We start from the raw sequence: 23,338 nt of genomic DNA on the forward strand, positions 1-23,338 counted from the left end.
TTGACTTGCCTTTTGTAATCTGTCAGTACTCAAATGTACTTTTTCATCAAGTCTCGGTTACGTTGCAGTCATAGTCCAGTCTGTTGTGTTGGATGTACTATTAGATTGCAGAGGTGTTTGCTGTATGTAAAATTTAAGGTCTTGATATAGTAATCATGCCAGTACTCTGTTTTCAGCATTTATTGGGTTAGACCAAAATCTGAGCATTCTACAGAGGTGGTGTGCAGGAGCAACACCACTTTGTGCTTGTGTGATCAGTCTAACAAAGTGCAAGGTTGGAATGATTGCCTTTCAACAAACAACTGACAAATAAGTTTTTTCTCAGAGTAGAATGGCCTTTGTTAAAAAAATACAGATGATAAATTTTAGGGAGTTTTGCTCTTTCAGCAAACAGTTTTACACTGAAGAATTTAGTTCAAACATTTGAAATTAAATATTTCTTTAGTCCCACATCTGTCTATTAGCCTCAAACTGTCATTCTGTCATTGTATTTAGACTGGGAGAAATGGTACAATACAGCTTTTACCACACTAAGGCAAAAGCTGAATTATGTCATATTAGGTAGGAGAGGACTTATTTAAATTCTATAGGCTGCTGTTAACATATGCAGTAGGAAGAATGAAGTAGGTTGAATTTTTGTTAATAAAAGTTATAATCTGATTTACAGACTCTGCACTTGTTTGGATGTCAGATTAAGTACAAAACTACAGTAATGATTTATATCCTCATATGCATATCAGACGGAGTAAATACCAAGGAGTTCAATAACAATTTAAACATCTTGTTTATGAACACTGTGTGTGCAGGTGACACTGACTAAAGAATAATATTAATGTTCTGTATTTCCTGGGGACAGTAGCTACCTTGTCCATTTCTCTTCATGGCTGTTTTGACAATATGGTAAATAGTGCTCAGTTGCAGTTTGTTTTTATTTTCTGCAGTAAGAAGGCTTAAAAGTTTAAGGACAAGTGTGCACTGCCTGGATTAGGTGGTAATATTTGCCTTGCAAGGGAGGCCATGCAAACAGTGGCTCTGTAGGTTTTAGAAGAGTGAACATTTCTCCCCCGTGTTCATGGAAACTGAGGATATTTAATAAGTCTAAAAGGGAGCAGGCACACACATTTGTGCTGGCTTTCTTTCCTCTGTGATGCAGGGTTTTAATATGAAGGCAAATTCTCTTCCTTAAACCTGAACTTTCTTGTGTAGATGCTCCTTGTGTTTCTGTAGTAGACCAGACAAACTGACTGTTGTGACCTTTGCGGGGTTTAGCTTTTTACCTTCTTTGTGCTTTCAAGCTTATTTTCTTCTAGTTTTGATAAGTTCCAACAGTGAAACAGCTTGTGTGAAGGAAGAGCATTGATGACTTTTGTTCCTGGATGCATATCTCTATTTACTGTTAATAGAGCCAAGGGTTGGGGTGGAGCTTACAGGAAGGGGAGAACTGGTTCCATTCACTCAGTGGAGTGAATGTTAAGAGGTGAAATTCATTCAACACAAATTTCTTATTCTTATAATAGAAACTGTAATGCCATTTTCTGTGTAAAAATATTTTTAGTGAGGACTGTGTGGGAGAGAGTCAGAAATGGTTGTTAAGTATGTCAGATGTTGGATATCATTTGTTCAGAAGATCTTGAGTTCCCAGAACTCACTTGAAGTCTGCACACAAATCACATGTTGGTTATCAGTGTTATTCATTCAGGAATGGTGTTTTCTCAGTGGCTTCCTGAGGTTGCTAAGGCAGGGCCTGGGGAGGAGCAGAGAGGAGGGCAAAAAAAGCTGAAAAGTGCTGTTGGTGCTTTTAGTTATTTAATCCTAGTCATGGCCTTGTTCATAACAACAAACTTATCTAACAATTTCCCAAAACAAAGGTAATTCAGAGATGTGTGGTAGCAACTAGGACAAAATTGAGCCCATCTAATCAGTTATCTGTGAATTTCCAGTACTTTTTCTCGTTTATAGCTTAAACTGTTTTATCTTCTGTGCAGAGGGGAAAATTAAGATTTGCATTTTGATTCCAGCTTCTTTCGAGCAACTGATTTCTAATATCAGTAATCTCCCTCTTGTTATTTCTAAAGAAATACTTGAAAGGGGACCATTTAAAAAGTAATCAGTACAAGTAACCCCATTGTTCTTTTCAGTATGTACTGTGACAGTACAGGAATAATGGATGCTCTGCAGGGGAACCATAACAATTTCTGTTAAAGCACTCAACTTTCTCTTCCTGCAGCTGCCACAGTAGTGTGTCATTTTTGTTAGGGTATGGTATAAATTTATCATTCAGTTTAGTATGTTCCTTTAGCTGTTATGGTCCTTACAAAATGCAGTTTTTGAGTCTCTTGAGTGTGAGAAGTATTTCCAGGTTAAATGATACCATGCAGGAATACAAATATATGTAATAGAGGGAGACTTAATGAAATGTTACTTTGTGTGTAAGGGTGTTTTTTCCAAGAGTTAATATTGCCCATCTGTTTTCTAGTTATGATGTTCTGATTTCAGTGCAAATGTATCCATGTTGAGACCCTCTAAGTGGGGAAGAGAATTTTGCTTTTTTGTTCTTAGCCTGTGCTGAAGGGAAAAATAAGGTAGAGAAAAACTGCTTGTTAAGTGTTCCAGTTTTGTTGCAAGACTTTTCTGGAGCTTAGTCCCAGATGGTCTAAACACCTCATCTTTGTCTTGATAGTTTAGGGACTGATGTTGGATTCCTGCAGTGAGTTTCTAGAAATACTGTCATGTTTTGGTGGAGCAATAATGTCATTGGCTAGAAATGCCAGAAAAAAAAAGATGCCAACATACTGAGTGTAACTTTAACAGCAAAATAAGATTATCTGGACATGTTCCAGAGACTAGAGATAGCCTTTTTCACATAGAATTCTCAAGAAAGCTGTTGTTCTGGTTCTCAGTGAAGCACTGAACATAGCATGTTCTGTTGCTGCACTTGCATATGGACTTGCATCCACACCTGCTGCTTGCAAATCAGTGCAATTGTGTTTTCTTGCTGTCTGTCTTCCTGTTTTTCCCATGTTGTCTGGGTGTTCCTGTGTGGCTTGTTCTTCAGCTGCTGCTTATGCATTGTAGCTATTACATATATAAAGTCTTTCAAGTTCTTTCCCGAATCTGTTTTTCTGCAATCCCACAATAATATTCTCCTTTCCTAGCAGTACGGAGCATTTGCATCTTTCCTTACGCTGCTCATAGCCAATACCATACCACCAGTATTTGCAGTGCCTTTAGCTCCTTATGCAAAGGGTTTGGTTAAGTTTTGGGAGAAATGTGCTCTTCTTCATTTCTTTGGCCAGTTCCATCTTGCTGGGGACATAAGTATCCAGCCTTGAGGGGCTTCGTTCCCAGTTTGAGGTTGAGGTGCTGGGGAGCAGCAGTGTGGTCAGTTCTTTAACCTAGGGCACCTTGAGTTTTATTTTCTGTGTTCTCTGTAAAGGGAGCAGAGGTGCCAGCTGCCAGTCTGTCAGCAAGGGGCTGGCCTGTAGAGCGGAGAGGAAAGTCTAGTATATTTTGTGTATTAGTATATTTTGTTGTGCATAGTATGAACTTCTTATTATTGCTGTTTTGTTTGCTGACAGTTGATTTCAAATTGTGATGTTATTAAAGTGCCAGTAAATCAACCAGGGATGTACAGCCTGTCTGTATGACCTGGCTCATATAGATGCTGGGTTACATGGGACTTTAGCCCCGGTGACATGAGAGAAAGTTTGTGAATGAACCAAGGTGAATGGACTGTGCTTACTGCAAGTTGGGGTAGGCAAAAATGTGGATGTTTAATCAGCTGTTGGCAAAAAACACAGTACGAGGACTGGCCTTTTGCTACTGTGTAAGGTGCAAAGTGCAGAGATAGGCAGCTGCTCCACGTGTGAAGAGAAATCATCTGTCCTGACATACACTTTTTGGAATGGCTTGAATTGAACATTTGTTTCTTTTGTGTTCTGCAGACTTCTTGAAGCCAACTCTAGCAAAGAGAAGGAGCTCCATCTGTGCCAGCCAGCCCCAGACTCCAGTGCTGGTCCCCCTGATGGCACATTGTACAAGCCTGTGAAACCTGCCAAGCTGGACGCCACAGCTTTGCACGACTGCACTTTGGCCGCCACTGTGCCTCCCTCGGAGCTGTCGAACCATGCAGTCCTAGCCTGCGACACCGGCATTCACGAGGAGCACTATGTAAGTGAAGGCGTGGAAGATGATGTGCCAGACTGCAGAGAGTACAGAGATGCCTGCACCATTACAGGTAAGCAGTCAAATCCTTTTACCATGGTGAGCATGTGCAAGTGTAGAGTTATGCTTCTGTTCCTAAGTTAGTGGTGGGGTATCTGCTTCATGGATGGTGTGCTGTCCTGCACACTTTTTCGTGTTCAAGAAGTGATTTCATAGGCACCAGGCTTTTCAGTGAAAGCACTTTGTAATGGTTAAGGTCCTTGCAAATAGGCCAGACCAATGACAGCTGTGAAACGTGGTTAATGTATTTATATACTAGGGAAATGGAACCATTTGAAAGTGTGTTTGGAAAATAACCAAAGTCAGGGATGAGTAGAAGGGAACACTGCACCTTAAAGTTTATGGAATGCTTGTCCTAGTGTTCAGCACAATTTATATTTCTATCTTCATATGAGAATTACTTTGTGGGAGAAATAGGATCTAATGTTTTTACTTACATGTTTTTGTTTTTCAAAGCCATTTTATTTATTCACATTTGTTTTGGAACAGTAAAAGTTATGTATATGGGATAGCTTCTTCTGCATGCTTTTATGAAAGAGTTGAATACCTTATTATAGATTCATACAAATAAATGGAATATATGTTGAAGTATGATATTTTAAATAGAATTAGATTCTTAGTGCTGTGGTCAGCTGACCCAAATTTCTGTGTTTGAATAATCACTGTAACTCAGTTTAGTCATGGTTATGGCCATGAAATGACAGCCTGCTTCCATTACAAATCCATGGTTTGTTGGCTGAGCTGTTAGGCTTCTTTTAGTCTAATGTGACCTTGTGAGTTCTAAGTCCTTTTGGGAATGTTTGAGGAGTCAGCTGAGTTTTTGGAAGGGAGAAATGAGATGTCTGAGAGAAACGGCAATAAGACTAAGGCTGTTCTAATTGGCAGACAGATACTTTTATCCTGGGTTACTTTCAGCCCTTTCTAAAATTGTCTTTAAATTGGAGAATTAGCCAATGGTGACTGTCAGCAGTTGCTTTAGTAGCATGCCTTAGCTTAGCTTAGCTCAGCCCAACAGCTGTGTAGATACTAAATGCTGCTATTTTGAAAAAAAAAGAAAATAGAAGGGCAGAGGTGCTCTCAAGTCCACCCTGATTTGCCTGGGAGGGCAAGCAGCAGGATTAACACTGGAGTCACTTAGTCAAGTATGCATCTACATAAAATAAATGTTTTGTTTTAAGCAACCATACTTGCCATCCTTCCTTCCTTGTTTTTATGATTTAGAGCTCCTTAAACGATTAGTTCAAAAATGCTCATATTTTGCCTTCCATGTAGGTATTTGCTTGTTAGGTAGACTAGAAATTGCACATCACATAAATGCATTCTGGGTAATAGAACTCTGTTTTCCAGGCCCCTTGTAGAAGGATCTTGCAATCTGTCTGCTGGCTGTGGCCTGTTTCCACTTCAGCCCCTCTCCTCCCTCCCCTGTTAATAGGAATTTAACTTTGTTTTTCTGTTTCTGACTACAAGCCAAGACAACCAACTTCTTTCATGAATCAAGATGCCTTCTTGATTATAGTTTCCTGAAAGGCAAGACAAACTCATTTTTTAACATTTAAAAAGTTTTTATTAAATGGATGCCAGTGCGTGTTCTTGCTACTTCACATTCCTTCATGCCTGATATTGTTTCTGAATCTCCTTTTTCTTGCTTAGCTGTCAGCCAAGTGATGTTTACAAATTGGTCCTAAATTGTTTTTTTTGAATGGGTTTGCTGTTCTGTGGTGTCAGATTTATACTGTTTTTGACTTGAGGACAACATGATGTGATTTGCAGTAGAAAAGGCAGTGTTTTTTGTTGATTGTTTGGTTAGTTGAGGGGTTTTTTGGTGTTTATGGATTTTTGAGTTTCAGCTTTCTGTTGTGCATTTTAAAGGTGTCAGAGGGCATAGACTGGACGTAAGGAATTGGTCTCATATTCCCTCTGTAAAGTCTTTATCAGTTTTGTGTGCAGGTGTGCAATATATACCTTGAAACAACCTGAAAGATAAATACTTGATTGAATTTTCAGGATTGTCAAAGACTTCAACATGAAGACTTTGTTTAGTTCTGATTGACAAGTTAGCACTATTTGCATTTTTAAATTGTTTAGTGGGGAAAAATTTACTTATATCAAGTCTGCATATTCTCTACCTTTTCTTCTGATGCCAAGCTTATCCTGACTTATCCTGGAGTTCAAATTCAGCAATCAGGGTAATCTATATATATCTTTCTTAGTCTTAAACTAACACCTGCAGCCTATTGTACAAGTTATCTGCAAAAATTCTTGCTAATAATGGCTTGAGTGCAGTTAAGAAAAGAATGGGAAACTGAGGCAGAGTGTTGTGTGGTGATGCTTTTAGGAATGTAATGAGCTAATAGTAAATTATATTTATTTATTATATTAAAATGCACGTTTTGCTATTTAATTCTTCAAGACCATTGATTCTCAAAGAATCTTTTAATGCTGCTTCTTTCTGTTATTGTTTTTGTTTCCTATTGTGCTTGAAGTAGAGAGGCACTTTGGCCTTCTCTGTCAGCAGCACCATTTTTCCTGCCTGGGACCCAACAGCAGACTCAATGTAGCTGAGAGCATTGCACATTCTGATTGTGCTAAGCGTGTATTCTTGGATACAGGGTTAGCTTAAACATTTCTTGTCCCCAAACCATCTCAGAATTGTTCTTGAGCAGATTTCTGTGGGAGTGCAACTAGAGGTATTTTAGGCAACGGGTCTGGATAGAATCCTTGCTGTGCTTTTGTGTCAGAGGAGATGAGAGTTACTTTTTAGTTAGGTCACGCCTCTGACTGGTTCTATTGTGTGGCCTAAAAGCAATTCTGTTGGCATAACAGAGGCAATAAGCACTTTAGGGCTGGACATAGGCGACAAAAACAGTGTGATGAAAAATTTCCTCCAGCTGATGTCTGAGAGAGGGACAGCACTCTAAAAGCTCCTTTCCCACTGAATTTGATATTAAAGCACCATATGAAGCTCGTAAGTGCTGCAATGAAGCTTTATGCAGGTAAATGCATTTGAATCTGTGCTGACTTCAGCACAGAAGGGCAAATGAAGTAGTTGATCTGTTGAAAAAAATCATTTGTGAATGTTTTAAGAATTATGAAACAAAGTGCTGGTGGAGCACATACTTTCTAAACACTAAACCTGAAAATTGACTCAGTAGCAGTTGTAATAGATTTTTTTGTTTTGTAGTATTTCATTCTAGGTTTTGTTAGCAAGATTTAGGAGAAAAGATCAGTGTAGTCTGACTTCAAGTTTTCTTTTGCTATTGATTTTGGAGCTCCTGCAGGTAAATGGGCAGGAGACTCAAGCCCTGAGGCTGGTGGACAGTGGGGCAGCACTGTGTGGAAGTGGCATGGTGCTGCTACATGTGAGAGGCACCTATTGTGTCCTAGTTGTTTTTCTTTCCTTTTAACTTTTCTTTTTCTTGCTGCTCTCATTCATTCAGGAGTGTAGAGGTAGGAATATGGATGTAGCACCATCTAGTGTTCCTTTTGCTTGAACGGGAGTGGAAATGCTTTTCAAGGTCTGTCTTTTCTGTAGTTGTAATGAAGACTTGAATACATTCAGTCAGATGTTGATGAAAACAGCATCTGGAGTTGGGGGCTTTCTTCTTGAACACCACTACCACAGCAACCACCACCCCTATCCCGTTTTTTGTAGAGCAGGAAGGGCTGTAATCTTGACATGAAAAAGCAGAGTATCACTAAATTGCTCAGTAGTCCCAATTTTATGAATTACAAAAGCCTCTTAGTCTGATTGCCTTTTTCTTATCTGTTAGCTGCTGTCAGACAAATTCTGTCCTCCTGGAAATGGGGAGTACAGTGGGAATGGATGTCTGAAATATCATTGGATATTACTCTTGTGATAGCTGGCTGACTGCCAGAATATTTTTGTGAGGCTTTTTGGTTGTTTTTTTTTCTTTTTTTCTCTTAAAATATGCTTAACACAGTATCCTTAGACATCTTTAGTAAGTTAACTTCATCTGCTTTTACATGTCTGAATACTTACTATTTGCACTGATTTTGGTATGGTGTACTTTGTAATTCAAAAGCTAACTGCTTAATATGCCATGTAGGTTTCCTTCTCTGAAAAGGGAGAGAATGAATGGACTGTAATTTAAATTGCCCAGCTCCTTCATTAGTTTGCATGATTCATTTGTTCATTGTACTAATTACTCTTACTAAATACATGTAGGAGTGTGTTTTCTGGCTGTTCAGGACAATTTCCTGAGGGCTGTTGAATTATTGGGAAATGCTCTGTGGTAATAACCTGTTCTGTGTCTTACTTGGTTTGCAATTAACACAAGTAGATTTTTTGGTTTTTTAATTTCTAAAAACAAAGGGGTCAAACCAGAAAATGTCTTTTTTTTCTCAGCAGGAAGGTGTCAGTGAGAAGAGATGGTATTGTTTGAACTTCTTTGCAGGTTGTGTAATTGCACATTACTGCAGTGACTGCAGTGGAAGGAGTCATATAACATCCAGAGAAGCCAACTTTCTCTTGCTGTAAAGCCTTATTCACACAATCTCCTGGCAATATTTGGGTGCAGAAAGTTTTCTCTGGGTTTTCATCCTGGATTTATCCTAACTCAGGCTTTAAATACGTTCCTATATGAAACAGAGACTCCGTTTTCTTCCACTAAATTACCATTCTTTATGGAAACATCAACTAATTTTGCTTGTTCTCTAGCATTTGCTTCTTTTTCTGCTCCTGGTTTGGGGTGGGACTTCCACGTTTTTCTCAGTTTTGTCAGTGTGAGTGAAGAGATGTAAAATATTGTTTGGTAGAGCTGGAACTCAAGTGAAGAGCATAAAAAATGCTCTGCTGTGTTGGACCAGCCATCTCAGGACTGTGGTTCTGACTCCAGAATACTGGATATGGAGATCACATACCCAGCCACTCTCAGTAGTCTACTCTCAGCCTAAATACCCACACTGTGCAGAACTGTTTAGTGTTGGAACCCGTCCATAGCTTTTTCTTATCTGGATCTGCAGATTGTTTTACCCTGGAAGTTCATGGTTGCTACTTCTATGTGCAGTGACACCAATCTTGCAGTTTCTGTCAGTATTTGTCCTAGTTATGCAGGACTTTGGTAAATATCAGTTCTTCTTTCCCCTTATGAAGTTATCTTCATGATTTTGAAAAACCTTTATAGTTTTTACACCCCTGCCTTCTCCTCTCTCAGCTCTCTTAGTCTCTCCTTTAAGTAAAGCTATGAGAATGTTGGTCCTTTTCCTCAGCCCATCTACTTTATTGTAAGTTATTGCCACTGTCTCATCCTGTAAGCTTGATCTAGTTTTGGTCTTTTCTCCATCTTCCCAGACACTTCTGTAAGCAGCGATTGCTAAATTCTGAACAATCTTCTCTAAAGCATTCTAGAAATGCCAGTCCTGTTAACATGAGATAGCTCCTTTAGCATGACCGGAACAATTTTATGAGTCTGACTATTTCTGTCTAGCGTACTCTGACAAAATGGTTTTATTCTCTGTGCCTGCTTCATCATTGCCTCTAATTTGAATTTTCTGTCTGGCTTTTGGTGTGTTCTCAGTCGACTTCATGCAGATTCTCCCCCCCTCACATCCTCCCCACAGTTGCTTTCCAGCTCTTACCCTTTTCAAGTAATCTGATGTTTTTTTCTGCTTCCTCTCCTGTGCCAGGTTGTTACTCTACTTCTTAACCTGTATTTTTGGCATATGTCTTTATTTTATCAAGGATTATGTTTTTATGGTTTGATGACATTTGGTTGGTTGGTTTTCCCTTAAGCAGAATTCTGCTGTGCTCCCTAGCTAGCTCTCTTACTTATTTGTAATAATAATATTACAAACTTTCTAATATGATCCATGTTTTTTATTATAAACTGTCAATTCTGAAGTCACTATGAAAGCAACTGTTGGAATTACAAATCCGGTATGACATTTTTAAAGACATTATTCTTAGATTTCCCTTGCTTAGGGAAGCATTTATCATTCCTAAATATGTATTTTATTCAAGGTAGGGGTTCATGAATACAGTAAGTGTTCGTCAGTCTTCTGGGTTTGTTCTCTGGAGAAAGTGCTGAAGGTCAGTGCCTAGTAGGTTTTCTAGGGATTTTTTTTTTGGTTTGCATTTTTTATTTTCCTGTTGTGGTGCAATGAATAGTGCAGGAAGACTAAATAGTTACATTTGATTATTGGTGCACTTAAATATGCGAAAATAATTTTCATTCCATAATTTAGTTCCATAATACATGAAATTCAGCTTTACCTTTCTCCCTCAATGTATGTGTGTGTGTCCATCCTAAAGCAACACATTTTTCACTTAAAGTAAGCATCTGTAAAGAGCAAGCTACATAAGATTTAATTATCATGTTTTGCTTGTGATTCTGTGAAAGCTTTGTTGACAGTCATTGTTTAGTGGCTGGCACATTTTGTAGCTGGGCTGAACAACAAGGAAAAGCAGGACAATTGCATTTCAGGGTTTTCATAGTCAGTGATTTATCAATGGGTTTTTGAGACATTCGCAGTCTCTCTTGGCAGCTGGAAGATCCTAATGGTTAATGAATGTGTTTATTCTTACTGCTGCTGAACAGTGCGTTGCCAGCATGTCTTTGGTACATGAATAGCTTTTGTTCTTATTCTAAAAGAATAGCCATGGTGGCAGTTTCCTTTTATTTTCTGTTTAATGTCAAAGTCATGATTATGGGTGCATTTATCTAGAGGGAGAAACATTTCCATACTTCGATTTAAAGCAAAGTTTATTTAAATTATGGAATAATTTAAATAAAGTACTGTACTGTAAAGTACTGTAGAGTCCTAATAGTTTAATGAACCAAATCACCAAATCTGTCTCAGGTTTTACACCTAGCAGGAATGTGTATATAGGATGGAACCAAAGCAGGGAGACTTCAACCTAGTAAACAATGGCATTCCTCACACTGTACTTTCCAGGGGTTTCATCTTTGTTAGCTTTGACATTCTCAGCTTTATCCTAGTCTTTAGCAGTTGTGTTTGGCCAAGCCAAAAAGAGGTTGCCATGGAGCCTTTTGTTTTCCTGTGGCAGCTGGGATTTTGTGCAGTTTTTTCCATATTCTGAGGCAGAAGAACCACTGCTTAAACAATTTCAGTTAAAGGTGTGGCAGAACTTGCAATTTCAAATCATGTCATATCATGCCATAGCAGTCAAGTTAGAGAAACTGCCATGGCTGTTTGAGGAGTCTGAGTTTGAGAGGTGTGAGACAGCTTTCATGTTGAAGGGCTTTTCTTCCAGATGTTTGGCTTTGCAGCTAGCAGTGACACTTCAGATGTATAAGAATGCTAAGGCTATCTTTCCCTTTGGACAAGTCAGTGAATCAGATTTCTTTTCCATATTATTATTATTTTTTTTCTTTTCCCAAGAAGCTAACCCACTTGCTTTACATTGAAACACATGTCCCAACTTCAGCAGTATTATTTGAAAGGCTTCAGTACAATTAGCCACATTCTGGGCATCCTAGAACTGACATTGAATAGGACTATGGTAAATTCTGGGATTTTGCCAATTGCTCTATACATACACATGTATTTGTTAAATAATGCTCAATAAATACTTGTAATTATGGACCTCAGTCAATACTTAATGACTGTCTCTATGTGGGCCTATAGAACTCAAATTATGGATGACTACAGGCTATGTTTTCCTCTTCAGCAGCATAGGTAGCAGCCTAATTGTGTGATAGAACTTTCCTCCCTCTGCTTTTCATTTTTATGTGGATTTGTTTGTAGTGATAATGACAAGTTCATTCCATCACTGTCTAAATGGACAAAAAACATGGGCAAGATGAACCTATTGGGCTGTTCCAAGCAGCCAGGAAATATCTGCTGGAAAAACATTTAGAGAAAGACCATCCTTCTTGCTTCCATCATGGGAATATGGTTAGGCTTGTGGGTCTTCTGAAAAAGCAGAATGCTAATGTAGTCATGGTCTCCTGGCTGCTTATTGATCTAGGTTAGGTAACTAATCTTGGTGTCACATGGAGCAGAATTAGCAGTCAAAATGTTCTGGTGTTTGGCATGGAAGAGCCTCAACCTGATGAACTTCGATTTCTTGTGTTACATGTGGCTGGACTTTAGCCACCATGCTGTAACCATTTTCTGCAGAGAACCTTACTTTTACTTAGCTGGTATGGAGCCAGCATTGGAAGTGACCCTTTGCAGGTATTGTGTGCTTTTTATTTTTTGGACTTGTTATTTTTTGACTGTCCATTCTCAAAGATTTAAAACAGAGGAACTTAAAAAAAACTCTGAGAGAGCTAAGTGTCAAGGGTGAGTGTAATATGTGTGTGGGAAATAGGACAGGACTGAAAACCAAAGAGAGGAGTATGTGGTCCCATGAAGTAACATAGTAGATTCCTTTATTCTTCCAGCTTTCTGCGGACAGTTTCCTTGTTTCTCTTGTCTCTTTTTGTTACTGTGCTTGTATCTACTTCTCTTTTTCCTCAGCTGCCTCAAAGGGTAGTGACAAGTTATAATGTTTCAGTTCTTTTGTGAGAAAGATTTGCCTGAAAATGCTACTAAGGCATGTTTTTGTTTGCTTTTGGGTTTTTTTGGTTTTTTTTTTTCTCTTATTTGTTTGCTTTGTTTGTGTTTAAGGAGAGGATATTTAGACTGCCCCTTTCTAGCTGTGGGCTGAGCACCAGCTGCTGGAGTTTGATGCGGTGGAGTTTCCTGGGATATGTTCAGGGTGGGCATGTGATACAACTTGATGACCAAAGCTTGTGTTTTGAAGGTTGCCAAGCAACCCAGCTCTTCCCTAAGGTCCCACCCAGAGTGGAGTTTTGCTGCACACACCACTTCTGTTCAGCAGTTGTTTCCCTTTGCTCAGAGGAGGCACTTCTGGGTAGCACAGCCACTTTGTGCTGTTTGCAAGGTGTTGGCTTCCATCAGGACTGCAACTCAGGGGCGCTGTGCTCTGGGAATGATACTATGTCTGGGTGGTTTTCTTGTGGCCTTTCTTGTCATGACTCATGTGTTCTGGAACGCCCCTTCTTGGGGAGAGCCCTGACCCTAGCATGGTTCCTGGCAGGGCAGGGTTTATGAGCGGTTGTTTTTTCCACTTATAGCAGTGGGCTGAAAGCAGGAAACTGGCTGGCAAAATGTCCTGTGGGATTTGGGGGCTCGGGTGCTAAGGCAGCTCTGCCAGCAGGTGGCAGTTTGTACTGCCAGCAGGTTCTGTGGAGATCTGGGAGGCCTTTTAACCTTGGGAGGGGAGCTCTGCTCACAAGCAAGTCGAAAAACCATGAAGATCAGGGATGGTTTGAACCACAATGCAGACAGGCAGAAACTATATATTTTATGTTATTTGTGAGGACTGTACTGATAAGCTGTTCGCATTGTATTTGTAAAGGTTCCTGCAGATACCAGGCTCTGAGATTTGTATAGTTCATTTTCTGCATGTTTTGTTCATATTTTGGGGTGTTCTTTGTTGCCACACTCCCCATGCCCTTGTCACTTGTCAATGTTCTCAGTTCATTCTCTGAATTTATCATTAGTTCTAATGTGAAGTTCATGCTGAAATTAAGTGTTCCTTCTTTATCAGTCAAGACACATTTTTCTTTCCTACAGGAAGATACATCTGTAGCCATAAACAGACGAAACCCAAAAGCCTGGTAGGGAATAGAGTTTGATAGATGAGATGCTTTTAGGTGACCATGTTAATAGGAATAAGATTTTCAAAGCTGTCTACCTGTGGTTCATGTTGAACTTAGCTGGAGTTGAAGTTAGTTTGACTGAGGCTGAATTGCTTGTTTATGAGATGCTGGCACAGTTCCACCCATCCAAGTAACACAGCTAAGTATGTATGTCACTATGGGAAGTGACCTAATGTATTGCCTGGCTGTATGAGTGCAGGATGCAAAGAGCAGTGGGTGACCACCCCACACAATGCCTTATGATCTCTGTGTTGTTATGTGCAGAGGGTGGAAGGCATCCTTTGAGGAGCTGAGCTGTCTCCATACAGTCAGCTCCCATTGTTTTGGACTTCTCACTCCATTTTCTCTATGATCAACTCCTTGCTGACTTTTTAGCAGAGGAAAGATGTAAGTGTGCATCTGAAAATAACCAAGTGTACTCTTATCCTTGCATGCACTTTTATCCTCACATGCACATGGTTGTCCTGCAAATTATTTCTTTCTCTGTGTGGAAAAAAAAATGAAGAAGAAAAAGTGGAGGAAGGAAGAAGCCATTCTCCCACCCTCACTTCAGTCTTCCCAGTGAAGAGTTAGTTTACTATATTTAGAGAATTTTGTGTGGATAGAGATGTGCCTAGAAGAAAGTGAACCGATGAAAAAGTCAAAGGTACCTTGATCAGCAAGCATGATAAAAATTCCTTTAAGGAAATGTAAGCAAGCTGAAATAACCAGTGAAACTTCATTGGCTGCCTTAAGTTGAGAGGCATGGGGAGTAGAGAGGTTTAATATATCCAGATAGGGAGAAACACATCAGCCAGTCAAATGCCAATGTACGAAAAGATACAAAACAAGCTAGTAGGTAATCCGTCAATAACTACCCAAGGGATACTGAAGTGGAAAGAAATATGCAGAAGAGAGCTGAGCTGGAGTGTTCTGCCTGTTTTGCATCTTCTTTATGGAAAGAGAAGATTAGAAACTGTAACAAGAAATTAACCAGGACAAAAGTCTTTGAAAACATTTGTTTTAATCTCCTTTAGAAACCAGAGAGAACACAAGGAAGAATGTTGTCAAAAATTACTGGAAAGCATACTGAGCAGCTTCTTCATTTCCTGAGGAACAGGGCATGGAGAAATACGTATTTGCAACAAAACAAGTGAGGAGTGTCCATGCATTTAAGCTAAGAAGAAACTAAAGCAGTAGAACATGTTACTTTCAAAAATAGTATGAAAGAGTGAAATTTGTTAATTAAAAAAAAAAATTAATTATTTCTGTGAAGTGCTGAAAGATATAAAGTTGCAAGAGCTTAAGCAGAACCTGGAGTGATCTATGCTTTACTAAGAATAATGAGTTCATAATTTATTAACTATTTAAGTTGGTTTTGATATGCGTGTAGAAATTTGCTTGCCAAATTTTTTTCCCAGAAAACTGCAAGTTGAAAATTGCTTAGATTATAAACCCCAGAATCCATAACAGCAACTCAAAAGGATATGGTTCAGCTACATTTTGGTGTATCATTTTTAAATTAATTGTCAGTTCATTTTTTTAAGTGTAAGGTGTTACATTTTTCTCAATAAGATGAAGGTACCAACTAGGAGAAGAGGAAGTGCTTTTATATCAGTTGGATGTCGGTTAACTCACTCATAAATCACAATCACAGATGATATATTGGGTGTTCTTAACAGAGAAGTTACTTAATTGTTTATCATTGCAGTTCTAATCAGAAATAATAGAACAACTTCTCTGGAAGCACAATCAGGGTCTTAAAAAAAATATACCTGGTGTTTGAGGATGGGGGATGATGTTAGTGTGCGTATCTTCTCGTAACAAATGTGTTCATCTCAGAAAAGGGAGGGGAGGGAAAGTGAAGGGGGAGAGATTGTGTAACTGTTGCACTGAGAATATTGGCACAATTTAAGTGGTGAACTAGTGTTCAGTTATGAACAAGCGTAATTATGTTGTCGTGTTTTTCTAAATAGGCAATTACATCACAGCCTGTTTGTATTTCCTGCTGGTGTACAGATTTTAAAACTGCAGTAGAAGTTAAAGACAATAACATCATAATAGAGTCATAAAAAAGTTGCCTTTACAATTACTCACTAATATATTTTCCAGTTATTAGGCCTTTTGAATTGCTTGGAAACTATCAGGATTTATTATATGGTAGAGTAGAAAAATTTTCTTGGTTGACTTGTTTTCCATGATAATTCTTATTTCTTTACTGCCTGGCCTTCACATTCTAGTGAATTTCTTTTCCACAATAAAACTCTATGGTTTTTTTTTTTTTTCTGTGTGTGCATGTATGAGGGTTTTTCTTTTCCTCCTCACATTTTATTTGTTGCTTCCTTTGTGTTCATTTTTCACTAGTTTTTGGGATGAAACAAGCCAGTTTACTTATCTGTACAACTGAAACTTTCTCATCTATAAAGTCTGTTTATATTTGGAATCCTAATAAAAAAGAGAAAGACCCTAAAGGTTTGAATTTTTCAAAATTTTTATTTCTTTGCTCCCAAGACCATCATTTTGGGCTGTGTAGAGGTTCTTGCATTTTTCTGAAGGGAAAAATGAACATTTTGGCCAGAAAAACTCCTCCAAAACAACCCAAATGAAAAAAATCAACTCCATATTCTTGAGATTGAGAGCAGTTAGGTAATCCAAAAATAGATGTATAAAAGAAAATTATTTTTGTGTTCATGTACCCAGAAAGGCTTTTGAATGTCTAGTGGATGTCAGCAGGTGTTTTGTAGAAGATCAACTGTCTTTTCTGCAGTCAGATGGTTGCAGGCACTGTGATGATGCTGTCAGCCATTAAAAAGATAGCCAGGGAAAAAGGAAGTTTAGTTAGAGGCTGGCTCTCATCTTTCAAAGCATGGGGAGCAGATCTTGTTTCTCTGTGTAAGCCAGTAGTCCCTCTGAGACCTCTTAAAATGATGTGTGCAGGCTGATTCTCCCATTGCACAGAGCTCTATAAAAACAGATGTACATGTGGGCATCTAACTGCAGAGGCCTGGAAGACACTCACATATGTGAGTTAGCAGAAAATTGTGGATGAAGGCAGAGGAGAATAGCTCCTGATAGGTAATAGCAAGCTCCTTGAACCATGAGGTACAATACAACTTTCCCAAGTGGATTATAGTTCTAGTCATCAGGGTTTTGTAAAGTATGTAGGCAGGAGATTGACAGTATGAGTTCATCTTGGTATTCTCTGCTCTGTTGTCTGATGGAATAGTAATATTCATGCAATTTTTAGTGCTTGGAATGCTTTTGAAAATGTAATTTCTGGCTTAGAAAGATAAAAAAACAGGTAATTAATGAAGTACAGAGAAGTATGTGTTACTTCCCTATTCTTTCCTTCCTCCCCTTCTTTGACAGAGGTGAGTTCCACTAAGTTACTGTGGAATTGCAGGTCTACCTCAATCTGGCAAGAATAAATTTCTCTTACAAAAAATGCTGCCTTTGTCAGGAAGCAGCAAGAACAGGGCTGCCTTCCAGGCAGCTCACAGAATGGGAAGGGCACAATCCTTGTGGGCACAACCCAGTCCCTTTGTTCCCAAGCAGAGTAAAGGTGCTGGCAGCAGCAGTTCAAATTAGCTCTCCAGGGGTCGATCATCAGACAAATGCCAGCAATCCAGGAAGCCTGGCCAATGAGTCAGAGTCAGCAGGGACCAGAGCTGGGCACAGGCCTGCTTACAGCACTGCACATGGCAGGACCAGGGCCTGGGGTGGACATGGGGCTCCTGGCAGAATGTGCTGGCTGCGGACCCTGATGAGGTCATGGCAGTGTAAAGGTACATGGGAGCACTCAGGGCCTTGACAGTCTTTGCTGTTTTACTCTGGAATGAGTCTCAGCAAGAGTTGTAAGAGCTATAATGCTGGTTAAAGAGGGAGCTCTGGTGCATTGCTCTTCCAAAAAAGGCTTGGATCGCTCTTCCTTACTTCGTGTGTGGGGGTAGGGGTTGTGCTGGATGGGGGTGTTCTCTCTTCGTACTGGTGTGAAAATGGAAAATGCAGATTGATGCACTAAGTAGTTACTGAAAACATACCATGGGTTACTTAGTTTCTTAATAAATATTTAGCATGATATTGTATTTAATTATATGTATATGGCAATTAAACTTAACTATCCTGACTGTTTTGGGTATTGACACATTCAAAATTCTATAATATAATGTAAATTAGAAGGTACCTCAGGTGGTAATCTGTTCTGACTTCTACTAAAAGCAGGTCTTTTAAAGTATTTACTCATGGCATTGTTTACTTGACTTCTAGACTCCCTGGGCTCCTGTTTGACCATCCTCATGGTAAAAAATTTCTGTCCTGAATTTGGTTTGTTTTTGTGTTAAAACTTCTCAGCTACCTCTTGGCCTAAATTTAAAGCTCTAATTTCATTTGTAACATTTTTGCAGTTGTTGTTGGCTGTCGGTATCCATCTTTAGAACTGTGTGCAAACTTGATATATTTGTGAGCATGAGGGGTCATAGCACAGAATGCAAGTCAAGATAGTGACAAAAGGTGCCCTGAAGTTCCTGTAATCGTCTTTACCAGTGTGTCTGAGGTGTGAACTGTGACATGTTTGCTATTACAGTCCTGGATTTCTGTTTCTTGAGAAAAATCTGCCAGCAACAAAGGCAAAAAAATACAGTGGTACTAAATTGTAGTCCAAGACCAAGTTAAGGAGGTATGTGAGGCTTTTTGTCACTAAGAGAGCATGCCCTTGTATTACTAGTAAATACAATATTTTGGGATAATTTGTGCCAGGCATATCTTCTAAACTTATTTATATTGAGCTGTTCTTTACACGCATGAAAATCTTGTTCATATCAAAACAAACTGAAGTCTTTGAAGGCTTGTATGTACAGTACTCAGTGTACTAACAGAGATTGTTCCCTTTCCCTTAACAGATGTGTGCAACAGTACCAATCTTCCTGAAGTTGAAATCATCAGTCTCCTGGAAGAGCAGCTGCCTCATTATAAGCTAAGAGCAGATACAATCTATGGTTATGACCACGACGACTGGCTTCACACACCTCTCATTTCCCCTGATGCGAATATTGACTTAACAACTGAACAAATAGAAGAGACCTTGAAATACTTCCGTAAGTCAAAAATTCAGAGATTGTACTGAGAAACAAATAAAATAGTGCTATTTTTGTTACCTTCTTTGAAGTATCTGTGCAATTCTTTGAAAGCTGTGAAGAGCAAGAGAAATGTTTGTGATTTACTGCTTTGGCCTCCAAGTTTGTGGTAGATAAAAAACGAAGGGAACATTTAATAAAGAATAGACATTGTATTTGTGAGTGCACCTTTCCACATTATCAAATGCTGGAGAAATTGAAATGCTTCTTTTTGCTTATGATCTCTCTCAAAGAGACTGAAATTTCTGCATCTGTGCAGCTTGGAAATCTTAGACCTCTTTCCATATCTGATTTTTTTGAATGTGTTCTCTGTCACATTTTGCTGTTGGGTGGTGGCACTATGTGCCATTATCATAGAATGACATTAAATCATTTTGCTGCAGCTTAAGCTTCTAGAAAAGCCTTGTGAAGAACCAGACTGACCATTTGGTTGAGATGGTCTATCCCTTCATTCTTTCTTCTGTTCATATTCATACAATCAGACAAAAAAATACTTGTGTCTAGCGGGAACACGGGTAGATTGTGACCTTTGTGGTTTGTCTCCTTTGTTTGAGCCTGTAGATACCTTATCATGGTGAATGGGTTCATGTCTCTCTGGTTTCTTCCACTATGGGTGTTGACTTAGGTGTGCAATTAGAGAAGACTTCTGTGATTCATCTCAATGACTGCTATGCTAAAGCAATAGCCCTGGATTTACATGGGTTATAGCAATGGGTTGATTTAGGTAGACTTACTGAGGCACTGTTCAGAAGAGATGAGTTACAGGGCTCAGCACAGACCTGTGCAAAGATGGTTTCATTGCATTTTGAAACAAATCAACTTTGTAAGGAGTACAACTGATAAATAAAAGCATTAATAATATAAAGAACTGAGTTTCTGATATTCACGCTTCAATAAAGGGCATGAAGTATTTTAGTAAATAACATATATGCTCTCCACCTACCTCCAATCACACAAAGACAGTGGGAAGGGTGGGGAAACGAGCTGAAGCTGATCTGTGGAATCAAGTGTACTACCCCTGGTTTTGTTGCAGCCCATTAGTGCTGTTACAGTGATGGCAGAAGCTAGCTTAAATAAATATTCTGAAATGTAAGGTTTCCAAGGTCTTTAGTAACCTGATTAGGCCTGTCTCACAAGTAAAATTGTCTGTGTGGGTGTATTGTTGCAATAACCATGGGACAGATGTTTTGCCGGTAGGACAAGGAACTCTAAAATCCGCATGGCAGTGTCCTTCTACCTGAGAAACTGAGGGTGTCCACTGCTGTAAGATAAAGGTAAGGTGAGCCACAGGACTGTGAGCCTCGGGAGGTCCTAGTGGCTTCTGAGAAGCTGTCAGCTGCTCTTGACCCAGGGGTGTCCTTAGCCTTCTTTGGAGCTGCTGCTCATTAGGGATGGTCAGATATTGCCAACTGATATAGTAGTTTCTCTGGAATGGTACTAAGAAGGGTTCCTCATCTGAGTTCAGAATAACCTAAGTCTTCAGATGTGGCAGCAGTGTGCCTCAGGGTGCATTCTCCAGGTTTTGGAGTACCTGTCCCTCAGAGCAGAGACTTTAGCCCAGACAAAACTTCAGAATGGGAAGGCAGCCCTGCAAGAGTCAGTTTGCTGGAAGTGCCCAGAGAGCTGCTCCCTATCCTGAGGTTGAGAGAGATGACCTCCTTTTATGCAGCAGGTGTGCTGCTGTGGAAAAGCTGTCACCAGGTGGAGAAGTTAAGAGGAAGTCAGCAGGCTGCGCAGCATTAGGGAGGGTGAGACATAGGATCTGGGAGTGGCTGAGACATGATGGGATTGTGCTCCCTTTCAGAGGGACCTTGGCAGGCTGGAGCCATGAGTCAAGAGCAGCCTTGTGCTATTCAGCCGAGGGAAGTGCAAAGTCCTGCAGCTGGGAGGAACAGCTTCATGCACCAGTAGATGGTGGCCTGGGGTCCAGCTGCTGGAATGCAGCCTTGCTAAAAAGGACCTGGGGCATCCTGGTGGACACCAAGCTGGACATGAGCCAGAAATAGTGCCTCTGATGAAAAGCAGACTAATGGCATCATGAGCTGTATTGGCAAGAGTGGTGCCAGCAGTTTGAGGGAGTTGTACTTGACGTTGGTGAGGCCAAATCTGGAGTGCTTGGTTCCGTTCTGGGCTCCCTTATTCTATATTCATTCAGTGTAATGCATTCCTTTCTTCTCCCAGGAAGCTGCAATCATGTCTCTCAGTGGGTTTTCTGTGTTTTTAGAAAAATAGGTCATAACCATGCAGCTGTGATATTTTTGACTAGCTAATCGAGCATGGTATTAAGCTCAATTTCATTTTACAAATGTTTTTGCTGTCTCCACATAAAATATAACCAAAAAAAGGAGGACATTGTAATGTACATTATTTCCAGCTGGTGAACAGTTTGCAAAATTTGTTTCTTTAAAGCTTTATTCTCAATTTTCTCAATTCTAGATAGGGGTGTATTCCCTTAAATGTCTGGCTCTTGCTATTATGGTCTTATTTACAATGTTGAAGTGTGCTCAGTGATACCTTAATTAGACTACACAGCTGTTTTTGCAGGCAGGTTGTCGAAGACATAAATTTTGATTTTATACAAATGCAAAAATAGTGCTCTCCAGTAATTATCTGGGGAAAGGGAGAAATAATCCTTTCATGTGGAAAATAGCTTTTTGTCATTAAGTACTTAAATTTCATCTGACTGCCCATCACATGTTAAATAATTTTGTTTCAGTGGGAGAACAGTTTGACCCTCTTCTACATTAGAGGAGTCTTTTCCTCGTATCAGGTGAGGTCAATGTGCCCTTAGGGTGTGAAGCCATGAGCTCTGTCCCACCTGTAGAAAACACTTGTACTATTTTGAAGCCCTGGATGGTCATCCTAGTTTGATGAAAAAGAGTCAATCAAATCTGAAGCACCTATTTTTCTAAGTACCAGTTCTGAAAGCTGCTTCTAATAAAGCCCTCTAGATTTTACTCTGGGTTCTACTCGTTACTGCTAAAGCAATACTTCTTGCTAAATAAAATACTACACTGGAAGAAATCACTGTCCTAAGTTGCAGAGTTTCTTGCCCTTACTAAATGTGTAGTCACAGGATGACTCCTATTCAGTGTTCTTTTACTAGGTGAAAACACTAGTAACTCTTCACTTCAGTAAATTATTCCAGTTTAGAAATAAGTGTTACAGCCCATCCTTGAAAAATCTGTTGGGCTTTTAAATATGCTTTCTTTGTCTGTTTGCAAAGTATGTGTGCTGGCAATGCTTGACTGTGATCAATACACATTGCATAGTGATGGCCTGTACAGCTACTGCTCTGATAAGAAAAGATTCCAGATGATGTTAATGGGATGGGCAACTTTATCCTGAGTGGTGGTGACTGTACTGGCAACTGTAGAAAATGATGATGCGATATGGTGTTTAATTATCTGAACCATCCTGAGGCTGTAGCCAAGAGAAGAAATGTGACCCTGAGGTAATCAAATGGGAGGTAATCCATTGCAGCTGCCATGGAAATACTCCATCCAACTCCAGTTTCAAAAAGCATCCTTAACAGAATTGTAAAAGGTTTGGAGAAAAAAGTTGGGAATGACTAAGCCTGAAAACACAGAATTTATAGTGACATGCTATGTAATGATGTAAAGATTTATTTGTCAGCAGAGATGACTTGCTGCTGCTTTGCACCCTAGCAGCACAGTGCACTACAGTCTTCCATGTACTGCTGTAGATGAAAGTACCTTTGTCAAAAATTCTCTTCAGACAAATGGAAGGGTTTTTATAACCTGGGTAAGTTAGACACATCAGTTTAATGTTGACCTAGGGCATGGATTTGCTTCAGCAAAAAGGAAGGAGAGGGCTCTTGAGCTTTTCAAGCCATCTTTTCTGATTAATGAAACTCCTTTGTAGCCAAAAACTTAAGGAATGCTTAGTCTAGCTGTTCACAGTTGGCTACCAGAATTCCTTATCAATCTGTGTATTTTGCTCTTAGGAGAACAAATAAAAAGGGATGGGTTTGTTTAGTTAGAAGTTAACATTAAAAAATAGAACACAATTTTGCAGCTGAAAGGGAATGCTGAACAAATGTGAGTAACTGTATTTAGGTTTGGAATAGGAAAATGCAGCTTCCTTATAGTTGCAGACCTACTACCCTAAATCTTTCTTCAGCCCCATTGAATATGAAGTTTTAGGTAAGTAACACAGTAATACCCTAACCAAATGTAGCGTTGCAATGTGGAAATTGGAACACACAGAGGTTCAAAGTCTGTAGAATCAGTCCACCTGAAAAATGTACTGTTCTGATAAGTTTACTATAAAATGAATCTGATACACCCTATAGGAAGGAAATGTGGGGCTGCAGAGATTAAAAGTAGG

The 23,338-nt window shown here is 39.4% G+C and overlaps 1 protein-coding gene across 5 annotated transcripts in view; it reads left to right on the forward strand.

The window, feature by feature from the left end:
* The window catches only part of TRAK1 (trafficking kinesin protein 1), a 122,395-nt gene that overhangs the window by 40,864 nt on the left and 58,193 nt on the right, over nucleotides 1-23,338 (forward strand). For all 5 annotated transcript variants that reach the window (XM_086848674.1, XM_023919380.2, XM_023919379.2 and 2 more), the window contains exons 2-3: nucleotides 3,945-4,237; nucleotides 18,755-18,949. Coding sequence is in view for 2 of the 5 variants with exons in the window: in XM_023919380.2 (XP_023775148.1) it covers nucleotides 3,945-4,237; nucleotides 18,755-18,949 (488 nt within the window). In the remaining 3 variants the exon portion in view is untranslated. The remainder of the gene's footprint in view (nucleotides 1-3,944; nucleotides 4,238-18,754; nucleotides 18,950-23,338) is intronic.

This window comes from Cyanistes caeruleus, chromosome 1 (genome assembly GCF_971803275.1).
Source record: "Cyanistes caeruleus chromosome 1, bCyaCae1.hap1.1, whole genome shotgun sequence".
Lineage (NCBI taxonomy): Eukaryota > Metazoa > Chordata > Aves > Passeriformes > Paridae > Cyanistes > Cyanistes caeruleus.